Raw genomic sequence first — 13,920 nt, forward strand, 5'->3', positions numbered from 1 at the left:
TGTTTTGCTCCCTCACATTCCAAACTGCTGATTTGATTCTCAGCATTCTCTCCTCTACTGGGATTCCCTGTAAATTATTTTTCATTTCACTTAATGTATCCTTCATTTATGACTGGTTCCTTTTCATGTCTTTGATGTTCTCACTGATTTCCTTGAAATTCTCACTAAGTTCCTTGACATTCTCACTAAGTTCCTTGAAGCTCTCATTAATGTCCTTGAGCATCCTTACAACCATTATTTTGGAATCTGTATCTAGTAGTTTCCTTGATTCCATTTTAGTTAGTTCTTTCTCTGATAAGTGGCCCCTGGCCCAGCACTAGCAGCAGCTTACCAAGGTTCACAACTTGGCCTCTCCTGGGCACCTCCAAGCCCAACACAGTTAACAGCCATCTGCAGATCACTCTATAGCTGGTGCCAGGTGGTCCCATGCAGGGCACTGGCAGTGGCTGACTTTGCATCTCCCTGGAGGCTCCAGAGCCAACGTACCCAGTGTTCAGCTTCAGACCACACCAGATTATAACCCTACCACATGCATGAGCAATACATTCAAGGGGCAGACTGGGCGAGCACCAAAGCCCACTGAAGCAAGTCTTGCTCCATAGGGGTGTCTCCTGCACAGCAGCTCTTCCACTGCAGTTGCAGCTGGTCCTCACAGCCAATTGGCCTGGAAGTCAATTCCTTCCTGTGATGCCAACAGCAATCAAGACTCAACTAGAGCAAGATTGTACACACAGCCTACACAGGGGTGCACCTAGAATGCCCATCTCAGGTGACTGGGGAGGCTGAGCCACTGGGCCCATAAGTCACCTTCTATACAAGGCCACTCTACCAATTCCAGGAGACATAGCAGCTCTATTTATATGCATATTCATTATCCATGGACACAGACAATAGGGTGGTGAAGTCCTGGGGTGGAGTGGGATCTGGGTGGAGAAGCAAGTGGGGGTAAACCGTGGGTTGGACATCAGTAATACTTTCAACAATAAGGATATATTAAAAATAAAATAAAATAAAAATGTAGATATAAATATAGATAGATATAGATATAGATATAGATATAGATAGATATAGATCTATCCAAGTATTCCTGAGTTAGGAATGCTCCCCCAGAACTCAAAACTAGACCTCAAAAAATTCCAACACAAAAAGTTCTAAAGAAGAAAAGCTCACAAAAATTATATCAGTAAATGCACAGAAAACAATGAGTGTCAGCAGAGAGAAATTACAGCTACAGATCCATAAAAACTGAAGATACTGGAATTTAGTATGTGAAAGCATAACATGGCATTGGTCTTTTGGGGTTCATTTTGTTTGGAACTCTGTGAGCTTCTTGGATTTATGTGAGTTTTTCTTCCCTATATCAGGGAAGTTTTCTGTCATTATTTCTTCAAACAGGTTTTCTATTCCTTGCTCAGTTTCCTCTCCTTCTGGCACTCCTATTATGCGGATGTTGTTTCGTTTCATGTTGTCCCAGAGTTCTCTTAGGCTCTACTCCTGCTTTTTAATTTTTTTTCTAGAAGCTGCTCTGCTTGGGTATTTTTTCCTACCTTGTCTTCTAGCTCACTAATGTGGTCCTCTGCTTTTTCTAGTCTACTGTTGATGCTTTCTATTGAGTTCTTTATAGCAGCGATGTCATTTTTCATTTCTTCTTGGTTCTTCTTCATTTCCTCTTGGTTCTTATACATATTGTTGAATTGGTCTTCCATTCTTTTCATCCACCTTATGACCATTTCTCTGAATTCTTTCTCTGACAGGTTGCTTGCCTCCATTTCATTTTCTTGTGTGCCTGTTTTTCTTCCATATGCGGGCTGTTTCTTTGTCTCCCCATGATCTCTCTTCTCTGGGTGTCTGGTTATGTAGTTCTCTCTCTCCTTTCCGTGAGGGCGTGCAGAGCTCCTCCAAATCCACGTGCTCGTGCCGCTTGGGGACTGGTGTTCCCAGGTTTGCAGCTGTTTGCTGGGTACCATTGTTGTAGATTCATAACATGGATGTTTGAAGAAATAAAAGAGATTATTATATGGCAATCAAAATGGATTTATGAGACTAAAACAGTAATAAAATAGAACTTTGACTGAAAATTGCAATGATTGAAGTTAGAAACTCAGTGGGTGGGTTGAATAGCAGATCAGGCACAGCTAAAAGTGAGTCAATCTGGAAACAGCCCAAGTGACCATCAGTAGAGGAGTGGATAAAAAAGCTGTGGTACATGTACACAATGGACTACTATGTGGCCATAAAAAAGAAGGAAATTTTATCTCTTGCAACAGCAGAGATGAACCTGGAGATTATTATGCTAGGTGAAATAAGCCATATGATCTCATATATATGGGATATAATGAACAAATAAACTGATGAACAAAATAGAAACAGGAATAGATTCATGAAACAGACTGACAACTGTCAGAGAAGGAGTCAGTTGGGTGGCCTGGATGAAAGAAGGTGAAGGGATGAATCAAAGAATATAAATGCATAATCCAAATCACAGACAACAGTGTGGTGATGGCCAGGGGGAAGGGAGGGCAGGGGCTGGACAGGGGCTGGGTGGAGATGGACAAAGTGGGAGACAATGGGGAACATCTGTAATAGTGTCAACAATAAAAATAAAGTAAAAACAAAAAAGAAAATGATATGTTTAATTGTAGATTCAAAAGTAAAAAGGTAATATTTGAAGAGATAATAGCTAAGAAATTTAATGTTGATGAGGGACAGAAATCCTCACATTTAGGATGCTGAAATTAAAAAAGGAAATCTATGTATGAATTCAGCACAATAAAAGTGCTAAACATCTAAGTAAAGAGAATGTAATTCTTAAAAACAATTATAGGAAAAACAGAGATTAATTGCAATGCTATAACAATTCAACTTATGTTCACTTTTTTTACCACTATAATGGAGGTCAAAAGACTGAGGAATGACATTTTCGAAGTACCATTAGCCTAAATTTCTATATTAATTGAAACTATCTTGAGATTATAAGCATGAAATATATTTTAGATAAATAAAAACTGAGTGTTTACTTCACTAGAAAAAGTTATAATGTATATACGTCAGAAAGCAGAAAAAGTTCTGAGATGCAAGAAAGAAATGAGAAATATGATAAATCTAAAAGGTTTATATAGGATTAGAATGTTATATGAATATTTAGTAGAATTCTCTTGTGAAACTGCTGGAGCCTATTTTCTGGAGTTAGTTTTAGTAATTATATTTTTCTAGGAATTTTTCATTTTACCTAATTTCTTAAATTTATTGACATAAAGCTATTCATAATATTCTCTTAGTATTTTACTGTTCATTACAAATACTATTTATTTTTAGCTTGTGATTGTTTTGTAAAAAAATTTGGTATTGCCTAGTGCAATTAAACTTGTAAATATCAAAGCAATTTTACTCTCAATGTATAGAGATTTGCTGGCACATGAGCCCTGGAGACATGCACAGGTATGTTTACAGCATTATTGTTATACTAGAGGCCCGGTGCATGAAATTAGTGCACTCAGGAGTGGGTCCCCCAGCCTGGCCTGTGCCCTCTCACAGTGCGGGAGCCCCACAATCGATCGCCCCAAAGAGGTAGGCCCCACCCACCCATCCAGGGCTCCTCGATGGATTGCCCCAAAGTGGTAGGCCGGAGCCAGAGGTCCCAGCTCTGCACCATGTGGAGCCGCAGGACTCGCCTCCATGCTGTGCACACAGCATTAACCCCCCGCCCACCCATGCATGCCTTGCCACGCATGCAACTCCACCCACCGCTGTGCATCCATGTGGTCCATTATTGAATGGTGATTGCTAGTTATGGTGTGAGGGTGTCACAGCGTGAGGGTGTCACAACCACATAGACTTTTATTATATAGGGTTATCCTAAAGCTGAAACAACACGGATGCCCATCAGAAGTAGAACAGATAATGAATGCAATGAATGTAGCAGTAAATACATTGCACAGCAATGAAAATGAGCAAACTGCAGCTTAAGTCAACAATATGGATAACTCTCAGGTGCATAATTTTAAGAAGCAAAAGCAAGTTTCAATAGAATATATAGACATGTAACCCATAGTGACATTTTGGTCAATAATGGACCATATGTACAAAGGTGGTCCTATCTATAATAATAAAAGTGTAATATGCTAATTAGACCTGACAGCCAAATGACCTTCCAGGTGTCCTCTGGACAACCTTCCAGACCAAGCTGGGGCTGCAAGGGCCAAAGGCAGCCACTGTGGCTGCAAGGGCCAAGCCCCTTGCATGAATTTCATGCATTGGGCCTCTAGTAAAATTATATTAGAGCTGAAAAATTCCTATCTCCTAATGATGTTAATCATCAGAACATGTAGCACAACGCATTACTCATGTGTTTGTGGTGATACTGGTGTAAGCAGATCTACTGTGCTGCCAATCATACAATTACAGCACATACAATTACATACAGTGCATAATACTTTCTATAGCAATAAAAGCATAATATGTTAATTAGACCAGACGTCCTTCTGGACATCCTTCCGGACAACCTTCTGGATGAAGCTGGGGCTGCAAGGGACGCCCAGGTCCCAGGGGCTGGAGAGAAGCCGGTGCCAGCAGCCGAGGGAAGGAAAGCCTACTCTTGCACAAATTTTGTGCATTGGGCCTCTAGTATAATAATAAAAAAATGACATGTTACTGGTTTATGTATTTACTATACTATACTTTTTATTTTTAGTTTAGAGTGTGCTCTTTCTACATATAAAAAAGTTTGCTGTAAAACAGTAGCTGTGTTATGCCAGCAGCAGTTTCATACATCTTGTGTTTACCATGTCTCTTGATTACATTTTATCTTGTCCTTGATTTAATCTTGTGTTTTTTTATATAGTAACTAGAGGTCCGGTGCACGAAAATTTGTGCACTGGGGGTGGGGTTCCCTCACCCTGGCCTGCCCCCTCTCACAGTTCAGGAGCCTTCAGGGGATGTCCTCCTCTGTGGGAGGCGACCAGGCCGATCAGGGGAAGGCGCTGCCCCCATCACCCCACTGCTGCTGCCACTGCTGGCCGCCGCAGCTGCTGGCTCTCAGCCCTCGCATCTTAGTGCTTGCCCAGCCCCCCACCCACTGAAGGGTGGGGGCCGATCTGGGGTCAGGCTGGCTGTGGGAGGGGCTGTGGGAGGTTGAGGCACAGCAGATTGCACCCAGTCCAGCCTCTGCAGAGGCGTGCTGCCAGGACTGGGCCTGCGCCGCTGCCTCTGTGGAAGGGGCAGCACTGGGACTGGGACCGGGCAACCCCCTCTGCGGTGCCAGTCTTCTCCCTTCTCCCTTCTCCCTTCTCCCTTCTCCCATGGTGCCACCTTCTCCTGCGGCCTCTGCAAAAGGGACCACGGTGCTGGACAGGCCCGTGCTGCAGCCTCTCCTGCACTGCCTGCCCTTGGCCCTCACAACCAATGTGGCTGCTGGTCCTCGGCCCTTGCAGCTGCTGTGGCTTTGTCTGGAAGGACATCCAGAAGGATGACCAGAAGACATCCGGTCTAATGAGCATATTTCCCTTTTATTAGTATAGATGTACTATACAGGTTGTAGCCCAGGAGCAATTGGCTAGACCATATAGCCTAGGTGTGTAGTAAGCTATTCTGTCTAGGTTTGTGTAAGTGCCCTCTGTGTGTTCACACAATGACAAGATTGTCTCCTGACACGTTTCTCAGAACATATCCCATCAGTAAGCAGTGCATGACTGAATATGCACTGATTCTACTTACATTAAGTCCAAAATACAGTTAGGTCTTGAACAACATGCATTTGAACTTTGTCGGACCACTTATACATACAATTTTTTCAATAAATACATACAGCATTGTAAGTGTATTTCTCTTCTTTATGATTTTCTTTTCTCTAGCTACTTTATTATAAAAATACAGAAAATTATGCATGTAACATATAAAGTAAGTGTTAATTGACTATATATGTTATCAGTAAGACTTTTGGTCAACAGTAGGCTATTAGTAGTTAAGTTTTAGGTAATCAAAAAATCACATGTGGATTTTTGACTGTACAGGATGGGTGGTTGTAACCACTGTGTTACTCAAGGGTCAACTGTAAACAAAAAACTAAACAATATTTACTATTTAGGGATACATGCATATATAAACCATAAAAAAAACCAAGAGCATTATTAACATGAAATTTTAGGATAGAAGTTACCTCTGATGTGGAGGAAGTGTGCTGTGATGACAAAGAGGCAAATGGGAGCTTTGTAGGTATTAGTAAGATTTATTTATTTATTTATTTATTTATTTATTTAACATATTTTTATTGAAAATATATTTTTATTGATGTCAGAGAGGAAGAGAGAGAAGGAGAGAGAGATAGAAACATCGATGATGAGAATCAATTGGTTGATTCCTGCGTGCCCCCGACCAGGGGATGGAGCCTGAAACCGAGGCATGTGCCCTTGACTGGAATCGAACCGGGGACTCCCCAGCCTCCTGGCTGATGCTTTATCCACTGAGCCAAACCGGTTAGGACAGTAATATTTATTTTTTAATCCAAATGCGGGATACTTGAGTTTTCAGCTTTTATTATTCTTTACATTGGATAGACAGATCTTACATATACTCTTTCAAGTGCTTAAAATATTGGGCAAAACAAATTTAAAGAAAAGAAGCAGCATCTTCAGCAACTCTAGTGAAGGTTAAATTTCTAGAACTGCGGATCTAGTTCTGAGGATAACCAGCTGCACTGACAGAGACACAGAGGGAGAAGGCCCTCCTTCTGTGTCCTAGCAATTGGCCTCTTGATGACTTTGTTTTCTTGAAGGACTTTTGATGTTTTGGTATCATTATAGTAAATGTATTATACCCAGTGTGGCAGGTTGATTTCATTAATGACCTCTGCCTGCAGCTGTGTTGTTTACCATGTGAGTCTGCAATTCTCACTGAAGAAAGAAATGATGCTAGTTCCCTACCCCTTAATTCTGATTTTGGTGGCATGTGTGACTTGCTTTGGCCATGGGAAGTTAGCACATGTGAAACAAGCAGAAGCTTGGAAAAGGGCTGGTGTGTCTCCCCTCCCATTCCTCCTCCCCTCCCATGCCTCCTCCCCTCAAGAGCATGGCTTGGTCAGTCTGCTGGGAGATGGGGCACATGGAATAGAGCAGAGCTGCCTAAGTCTCTGCCAGTGATATGTTAAAAAGCCAGCAACTTGTTAAACTTCTGTGTGAGCTTGGTCAGGATAAAAAGGTTGCCTGGAGCCCTGGTTGGTGTGCTCAGTGGTTAAAGTACCATCCTCTGCACTGGAGACCTACGTTTGATCTTAGTTGGCGTGTGTGTGAGGAAGCCGATGAATGTTTCTCTCTCACATCGATGTTTCTCTCTCTAGAATCAATGAAAAACATATCCCCAGGTGAAGATTTAAAAAAAGAAGAAGAATAAAAAGACTGCCTGGACAACTGGCCAACCTGCAGGTGACCACAGTCCCAATGGGCACAAACAGTCCATCCCAGATAAGATGGACCCTGTAGTCTTATAAATGAAGCAAATGTTTATTGTTTTACACCACTGTTTGTTAGGCAGCATTGCTATGGCATAAATACCTGACACACCCAGGCTCCTGAAAGACTTTTCTTTTCCACTGAATTAATGGCCAAAATATGTAATCAAGTAAGTAAGAATTTAAAAACAGCATGTAAAAAACTCAGATCTTTTTGTGTATATTTCACAATTGCTCTATTTTCAGTATAAATATTTCTCTTCTGCCCAGCGGCATGGCTCAGTGATTTGAGCATCGAGCTATGAACTAGGAAGTCATGGTTTGATTTCCAGGTTGTGGGCTCGATCCCCAGTGTGGGACATGCAGGAGGCAGCCGATCTATAATTCTCTCTCATCATTGATGTTTCTATCTCTCTCTCTCCCTCTCCCTTCCTCTCTGAAATCAATTTTTAAAAAGTATATTAAAAAATATTTCTCTACATATGTTCCTTTATCTGAAAAGAATTAGGCTGCTCTACCTAAATTCTTTTACTCCATTAGTGGTGTTTCCCAATCTATTATTTACCACTTTGGCAAACACTTTACAGCTCCTTTAGAAAGTTAGATAGGCACTCACTGTAAAGCTCAGCCATTGCATTCTTAGAACTGGAAATATGTCTCCATAAAAACTTGTACACAAATGTCCATAACCTGGACACCATTTGGGTTGGTTAATTTCATGTGTTAAATTGACTGGGCCATGGGGTGCCCAGATATCTGATCTTAGATGTTTCTGGGTATGTCTGAATGAGATTAACATTTGAATTGGTAGACTGAGTCAAGCAGATTGTCCTCCCTAATATGGGTGGGCCCCAATCAGTTGAAGGCCTGAAAAGAACAAAATAGCTGACTCTCCTGTAAGAGAAAATTCTCCTGCCTAATGGCCTTTTCCCTTGCCTTCAGCTCAAACTAATACAACTGGTCTACCTGGGTTTCTACCGGCCTTTGAATTGGAACTTACACCACTGGCTCACTCTTGAACAACATGGGAGATAGTGGTATCTATCCCCCATGCAGTTGAAAATCCATATATAACTTGACTCTCCCCAAATTTAACTGTTGACCAGAAGCCTTACTGATAATATAAAGTCAATTCACACATATCTTGTAAGTTATATGTATTATATATTGTATTCTTACAATAAAGTCAGCAAGAGAAAAAGTTATTAAAAATCATAAGGAAGAGAAAATACATTTTCAGTATTTATTGCAAAAAAAATCCACATATAAGTGGACCTGCACTGTTCAAACTTGTGTTGTTCATGGACCAACTGTATGTATATATATTTCCGTTTCCTTTGGAGAACCCTAATACACCACCCATAAGTTCATCAACAGGTGAAGGGACAAATAATGGTATTCTCAGCAATAAAAGAAACACTACTAAAACCGACAACCATGAATAAGAACATTGTAAACATTATGTTAAGTGAAAAAAACAAATAGAGAAGAGTTCATATTATATGCTTCCATTTACATGAAATTCTAGAAAAAACTAATCAATAATGTCAGCTAGCAGATTAGTGATTGCATGAAGTTGGTGGTGAAGGAGAATTGACTAGAAGAAGCACAGGGGCCTTTTGGGGTGATAGAAATGTTCTTGACTGTGGTGATACACTTTTGGCATATCCATGTGGCAAACACAAATTATATATCAGTAAAGTTGATTTTACAGACAGAATTAGTCAGTCTGGCAAGGGGACATCCTTTTCTGATATCATATTCATTGATGCTTCAATCTATGTCAAATGAAGTTTAGATGGCCAAGCAGAATCCAAGCTTCGTTCATTCATTCATTTATTCACTCAGTCATTGGTTCACTGTGAGGTGCCTACTATGTGCCAAACCATGATCCAGGTAGATTTGGTCCCAGTCTATTTGAGGCACAGAGGGGAGATGAAGATCAGTCTTCTATCTTACTTCTAGGCAGTAACACCAACTCTTCTCACCCTTCCTCTCCTTCTCTCCATAAGCGACTCATTTTAGAGCTGACATGGCAAGTTAGAGGCTGGGCTGGTATCAGAACTTGGCATATTCTTGGCTTTTGGTCTTATACCAGTCAACCTCATATTTTCTCAAATACAACTGCCTGGATGTCTGAGTGGAGCTTGGTTTCCATATTTAACATAAAAACTCTGGAGCCACTGTTTCTGTTTGCACAAGTGAATAGCAGTTTAATCTCCAAGTAGTTTTTCATTAGGGAATGCTTCCCCAGACAATTTTGAAAAGGCATTTAAAAATAGGCTTAAATTGCGTGAGGTCTTCAATGCAAATGACAGAATTCTTATCAGCTTTAGATGGATTTGGCAAATGGATAAGTTACAAATTGTTAGTATTCTTGTCAGCTGTTTGGGGTCTTATCCCAGCTAGCCACATCTCTGTCTAATAAAGGCAGTGATAAAAAAATAGTCTTGCAGGCAACAATATAGTGATCTTGCTTTTGTAGTTAAAGAATTCATTTATTAATGCTTTCTGTAATGTTAAAATTGCTTCTCAGACTCCAGAATTCATGAAAAGAGGAATGCTTGATCATAAATCAATTTTGTCAAATGTACTGTATTTAAAATTCATTATGATGGAAATGTATATTATTGCTGACGATATTATGGTGTACCTTTTTGATATGAAAGAGGTGATACCCTGTTTAAGGACTTAACTCATACCACAAAAATGGCACACTTTCCTCAAGAGTACTGAGACGCACCATTTGAGAAAGGCTACAGGCCATGTATGGGAGCTGAGCATTGTTCAAGCTGGAGAGATGGTCCAGCCCATACCACAGCCAGCTGAATGCACTAATGTACTAGCTGCTTGAGTTAATCTGAAGACAGGAATCACAGTTTCTTCAAACAGACTTTTAGAGGGTCAAAAAGAATCATCAGAAAAGTAAAGGGATTCATAAAAAGAAACAGATCAAATTGACAGTGGACGGTGTTCTGCTGAATAAGAACTACAATCGGTGGCTGTTGGAGGTGAAAAGTGTGATGAGGACCACACTCAGCACCACCACTGCTCATCGGCTCAGACACTGGCTGAGACAGAACAGCGTGTGCGCAGGACAGGAAATTCTGTCATGTTTTAGCCACACACCCACACAAATAGCCTTCCCTGTCACAGCAGCATCCGTGTGGATGACAAATCAGGCACACACACTAAATGGCACATGCACTCACACAGGGAGTGAACCCACACACTTTTATTTACACTTTAGAAAGCTACTGGGCTGTTCACAAAGAATGGTTAGGAAACATGAAGTTCATTTTCACTGTTAAAAAGGTGTAGTTTATTCATTCACCTGTAAAAATAATTTTCCTGGCAGCAGCAGTTAACTTTTACCCTCCCATTTTAGAACTTCAAGTATTTGAAAGGCATTTAAGTTTTTCCCTGCTTTTATTTCATTTCTTACCTTCTCATAGTAATGGACCGACTCATGAAGTCAAAACATTTATTTTAAAAGAAATTTCAAATCTTTACTGGTGGGAAAAGGGACAAATAATCACTATTTTGGTCAGTATCCATGTAATAGTAATACATTTCTTATATTTTTTTAGAAAGAGAGAAAGTGGGAAATATAGACCTATACGTACAATTCAATGCAGAAAATAACAACAACACAAAACAAAAAAAACAACCACACAAAGGAGTGCCTGCCACATTACTGCTTCCATTTCTTTGTTAAAAGGGATCTCAAGTGTGGCTGCATTTCCACCTGCTTTCTTCCCAGGCCCTCTGTGCCACCACCCACAAATCTCTGCCTCTGGGGGAGCTGTTCATTGTTATTTGTCATGAAACCTGCACTTTGATATCCTGGGCTTCACATGGAATTTCAGAATCTCAAATGACACTACATAGGCTTGCTCTCAGTCTCCTTTTAGTGCAGTTTGGCAAATATCCCAAATGAACTTCAACTCTGAGTTAAAAGTATCAAACAGAGATAGGGCGAAATGCAGCTATGAGCTTCTGGGCTGCCCAGAGGCTCCGGAGAGCTCAGGACAGAAAACCCAATGGCCCCAAACTGAAGTGGCTGCGGACACCTGCCTCGTTATCATCCCAGAACAGTCCGCCACAGAGACAGAAACACCTGAGAAGGTCTCCTGGCTCAGGGCTCTTGGGTACCATGAATATCTTTAAAGGGCAACAGCCCCTGCACACCACTTTGCCCCCATCCCCATAGAAAGCATTGTCGTCCTCCCCACTCCACCTCCAGCGTTAAGGACAGCAAGCACTGACACAGAACCCTGACCCCTCGGTGGTCTCCTCCCCCCACTCCAGTGCTCTCTGTCACTAGGCTCTCTAGCTGCTCAGTTGAAGTGCGCTTTGGTTTTGATGCTAGAAAAGTGGTTATAAAGCTATCTGGGGAGACCGCCACTAGATGGCCACGTCACTGGGTCTGGCCTGACTTGCTGCCTTCCTGGCCTTGCTTGACCGTCTGGGCTCTGTGGGCAGCAAAGGTGGCATGTGCATCTCCACAGCGGGGTCACTGCCTGCTGCTGCTCATCAGGAGTTACTTCCATCTGCTCTCTCCCAGGATGCTGCTGTCCCCATTCTCCAACACGACAGATTCTTTGCTGCCTTCTCTGCCCTCCTGAGGGGTCTGCATGGCCTGCCTGGAGGGGTACAGGATAGAAGGGCACCCCAAGTACCAGTGTCTGTGGCCTAGTGGGAGGGGAGTGGGATCACTTCCCCAGATATTGCTGCCCCGACCCTGGATTCAGCGGTGTCTGGGCCATAGTGGTTGGTCATGCCCTGTTTAAGCTTCTTCCAGCCCAGGTGGTATATCTCTAGCACATTGAGTAAGAGGGACAGGCAGGCTACGACCAGCATGAAGATGATGAAGACGGTCTTCTCTGTGGGCCTGGAGATGAAGCAGTCCACCATGTTGGGGCAGGGCCACCGGTCACAGTGATAGAGCGGCTTTAGCTCAAAGCCATACAGATAGTACTGTCCAGCGATAAAGCCCACTTCAAACAGTGTCTTAAAGATGATATTGAATATGTAGGTCCGGAGCAGGGCCCCAGCAATTCGGACCTTGCCCCGGTCGTCCCGCAGAATGAATTTGTCCTTCTGGCTGTGGTTCCTGGGCCCACACTGCCCATCGGGTCTGAGGTGTAGGCTGCCTCCCTTCAGCTTCTCTTCCTCCCTTCCTTTCTTCTTCTCTTCCATACGCACGATGTGCAGCACATGCCCCAGGTAGATGAGGGTGGGTGTGGACACGAAGATGATCTGCAGCACCCAGAAGCGGGTGTGGGAGATGGGGAAGGCTTTGTCGTAGCACACGTTCATGCAGCCTGGCTGCTGGGTGTTGCAGGTGAAGCCTGACTGCTCATCTCCCCACACCGACTCCACCCCAGCTCCCAGCAACAAGATTCGGAAGATGAACAGGACTGTCAGCCAGACCTTGCCAATGACCGTGGAGTGCTCCTGTGCATTCTCCAACAGTCTCCCCAGGAAGCTCCAGTCTCCCATTTCTTCAGACTCCAGCCTGTAAGGGGACATGCTTGTTAATAACTGGGTAGGACAGGTGAGCTGTAGTCCAACTGCCAAAGGGGCAGGTGTCATTGTCCTTGAGGAATGGAATATCTGTCATTGGATGGCTGTCCTAACACTTCCCAACGTGGGATGTGCTACAGAGCTCTCCACAGCCCTGTATGTTCATGTGTGTGAATAAGTTTGTGTGCACATGTACATGCACCTATGTTAAGCTGTATACACACATGTGCACACCTACACATGTGTTCACACCTGTGCATGCATATACATGTCAGTGAAAACATATGTGCATAATGTGAGTGGTTACATGTACATGTGTGTGCATACCTGCCTCTGTGTGAGTGCAGGTATTGCACCTGTATACATTTTATAGTGCATGTGTGCTGCATGTGTGAAGTTTGTGTGAACATGCATGCACAATGCTTTCATATGTGTGTGTTAATGTGCACATTGTAATCTGTGTGCACATGCCTCTGTGTGTACATTTTCATGTACATATGTGCATGTACCAGTGTGTGCACACACTTATGTACATGCATGTGTCAGTGTGTGGAGTGTATACCTATCTCTATATAACTGTACATATTGCTCACCAACATGCCACATAGTCTACAGCACTGATATAGTTCTGTAGTTACCCTACTCAAGCATGGATTAAATGAGAGAAACACAGGTTACTTAACTCACGTCAGAGATAAGGAAATAAGATCAAGAAAAACAAGTGACTTTCCTAAGGGACACAGACCTCTCCCAGCCTCCTAACACCAGCCTGGGCTCTTCCAGGCTCTGTCTCTGGGGCTTCCTGTGCAGCCATCCAGTTCCTCATCTCACCTGTCCTGCTCACGTGAGGTTAGAGCAATGTTTTCCCAGATTGTGCCGAGCTCATTCCACCTTCATAACTTCTGCCGTATTAATCTGTTACCTCCTCCACTTTTTACCTTCCTTTTGAC

The 13,920-nt window shown here is 42.6% G+C and overlaps 1 protein-coding gene across 1 annotated transcript in view; it reads right to left on the bottom strand.

The window, feature by feature from the left end:
* Positions 1 to 12,136: 12,136 nt before the first annotated feature.
* The window catches only part of LOC102769350 (gap junction alpha-3 protein-like), a 32,701-nt gene continuing 30,917 nt past the window's right edge, over positions 12,137 to 13,920 (bottom strand). The window contains exon 2 of the mRNA XM_006773325.2: positions 12,137 to 12,962. Coding sequence (XP_006773388.1) covers positions 12,137 to 12,946 — 810 coding nt within the window. The 5' untranslated portion in view covers positions 12,947 to 12,962. The remainder of the gene's footprint in view (positions 12,963 to 13,920) is intronic.

The sequence above is a fragment of the Myotis davidii genome, unplaced genomic scaffold (assembly GCF_000327345.1).
Source record: "Myotis davidii unplaced genomic scaffold, ASM32734v1 scaffold1787, whole genome shotgun sequence".
Lineage (NCBI taxonomy): Eukaryota > Metazoa > Chordata > Mammalia > Chiroptera > Vespertilionidae > Myotis > Myotis davidii.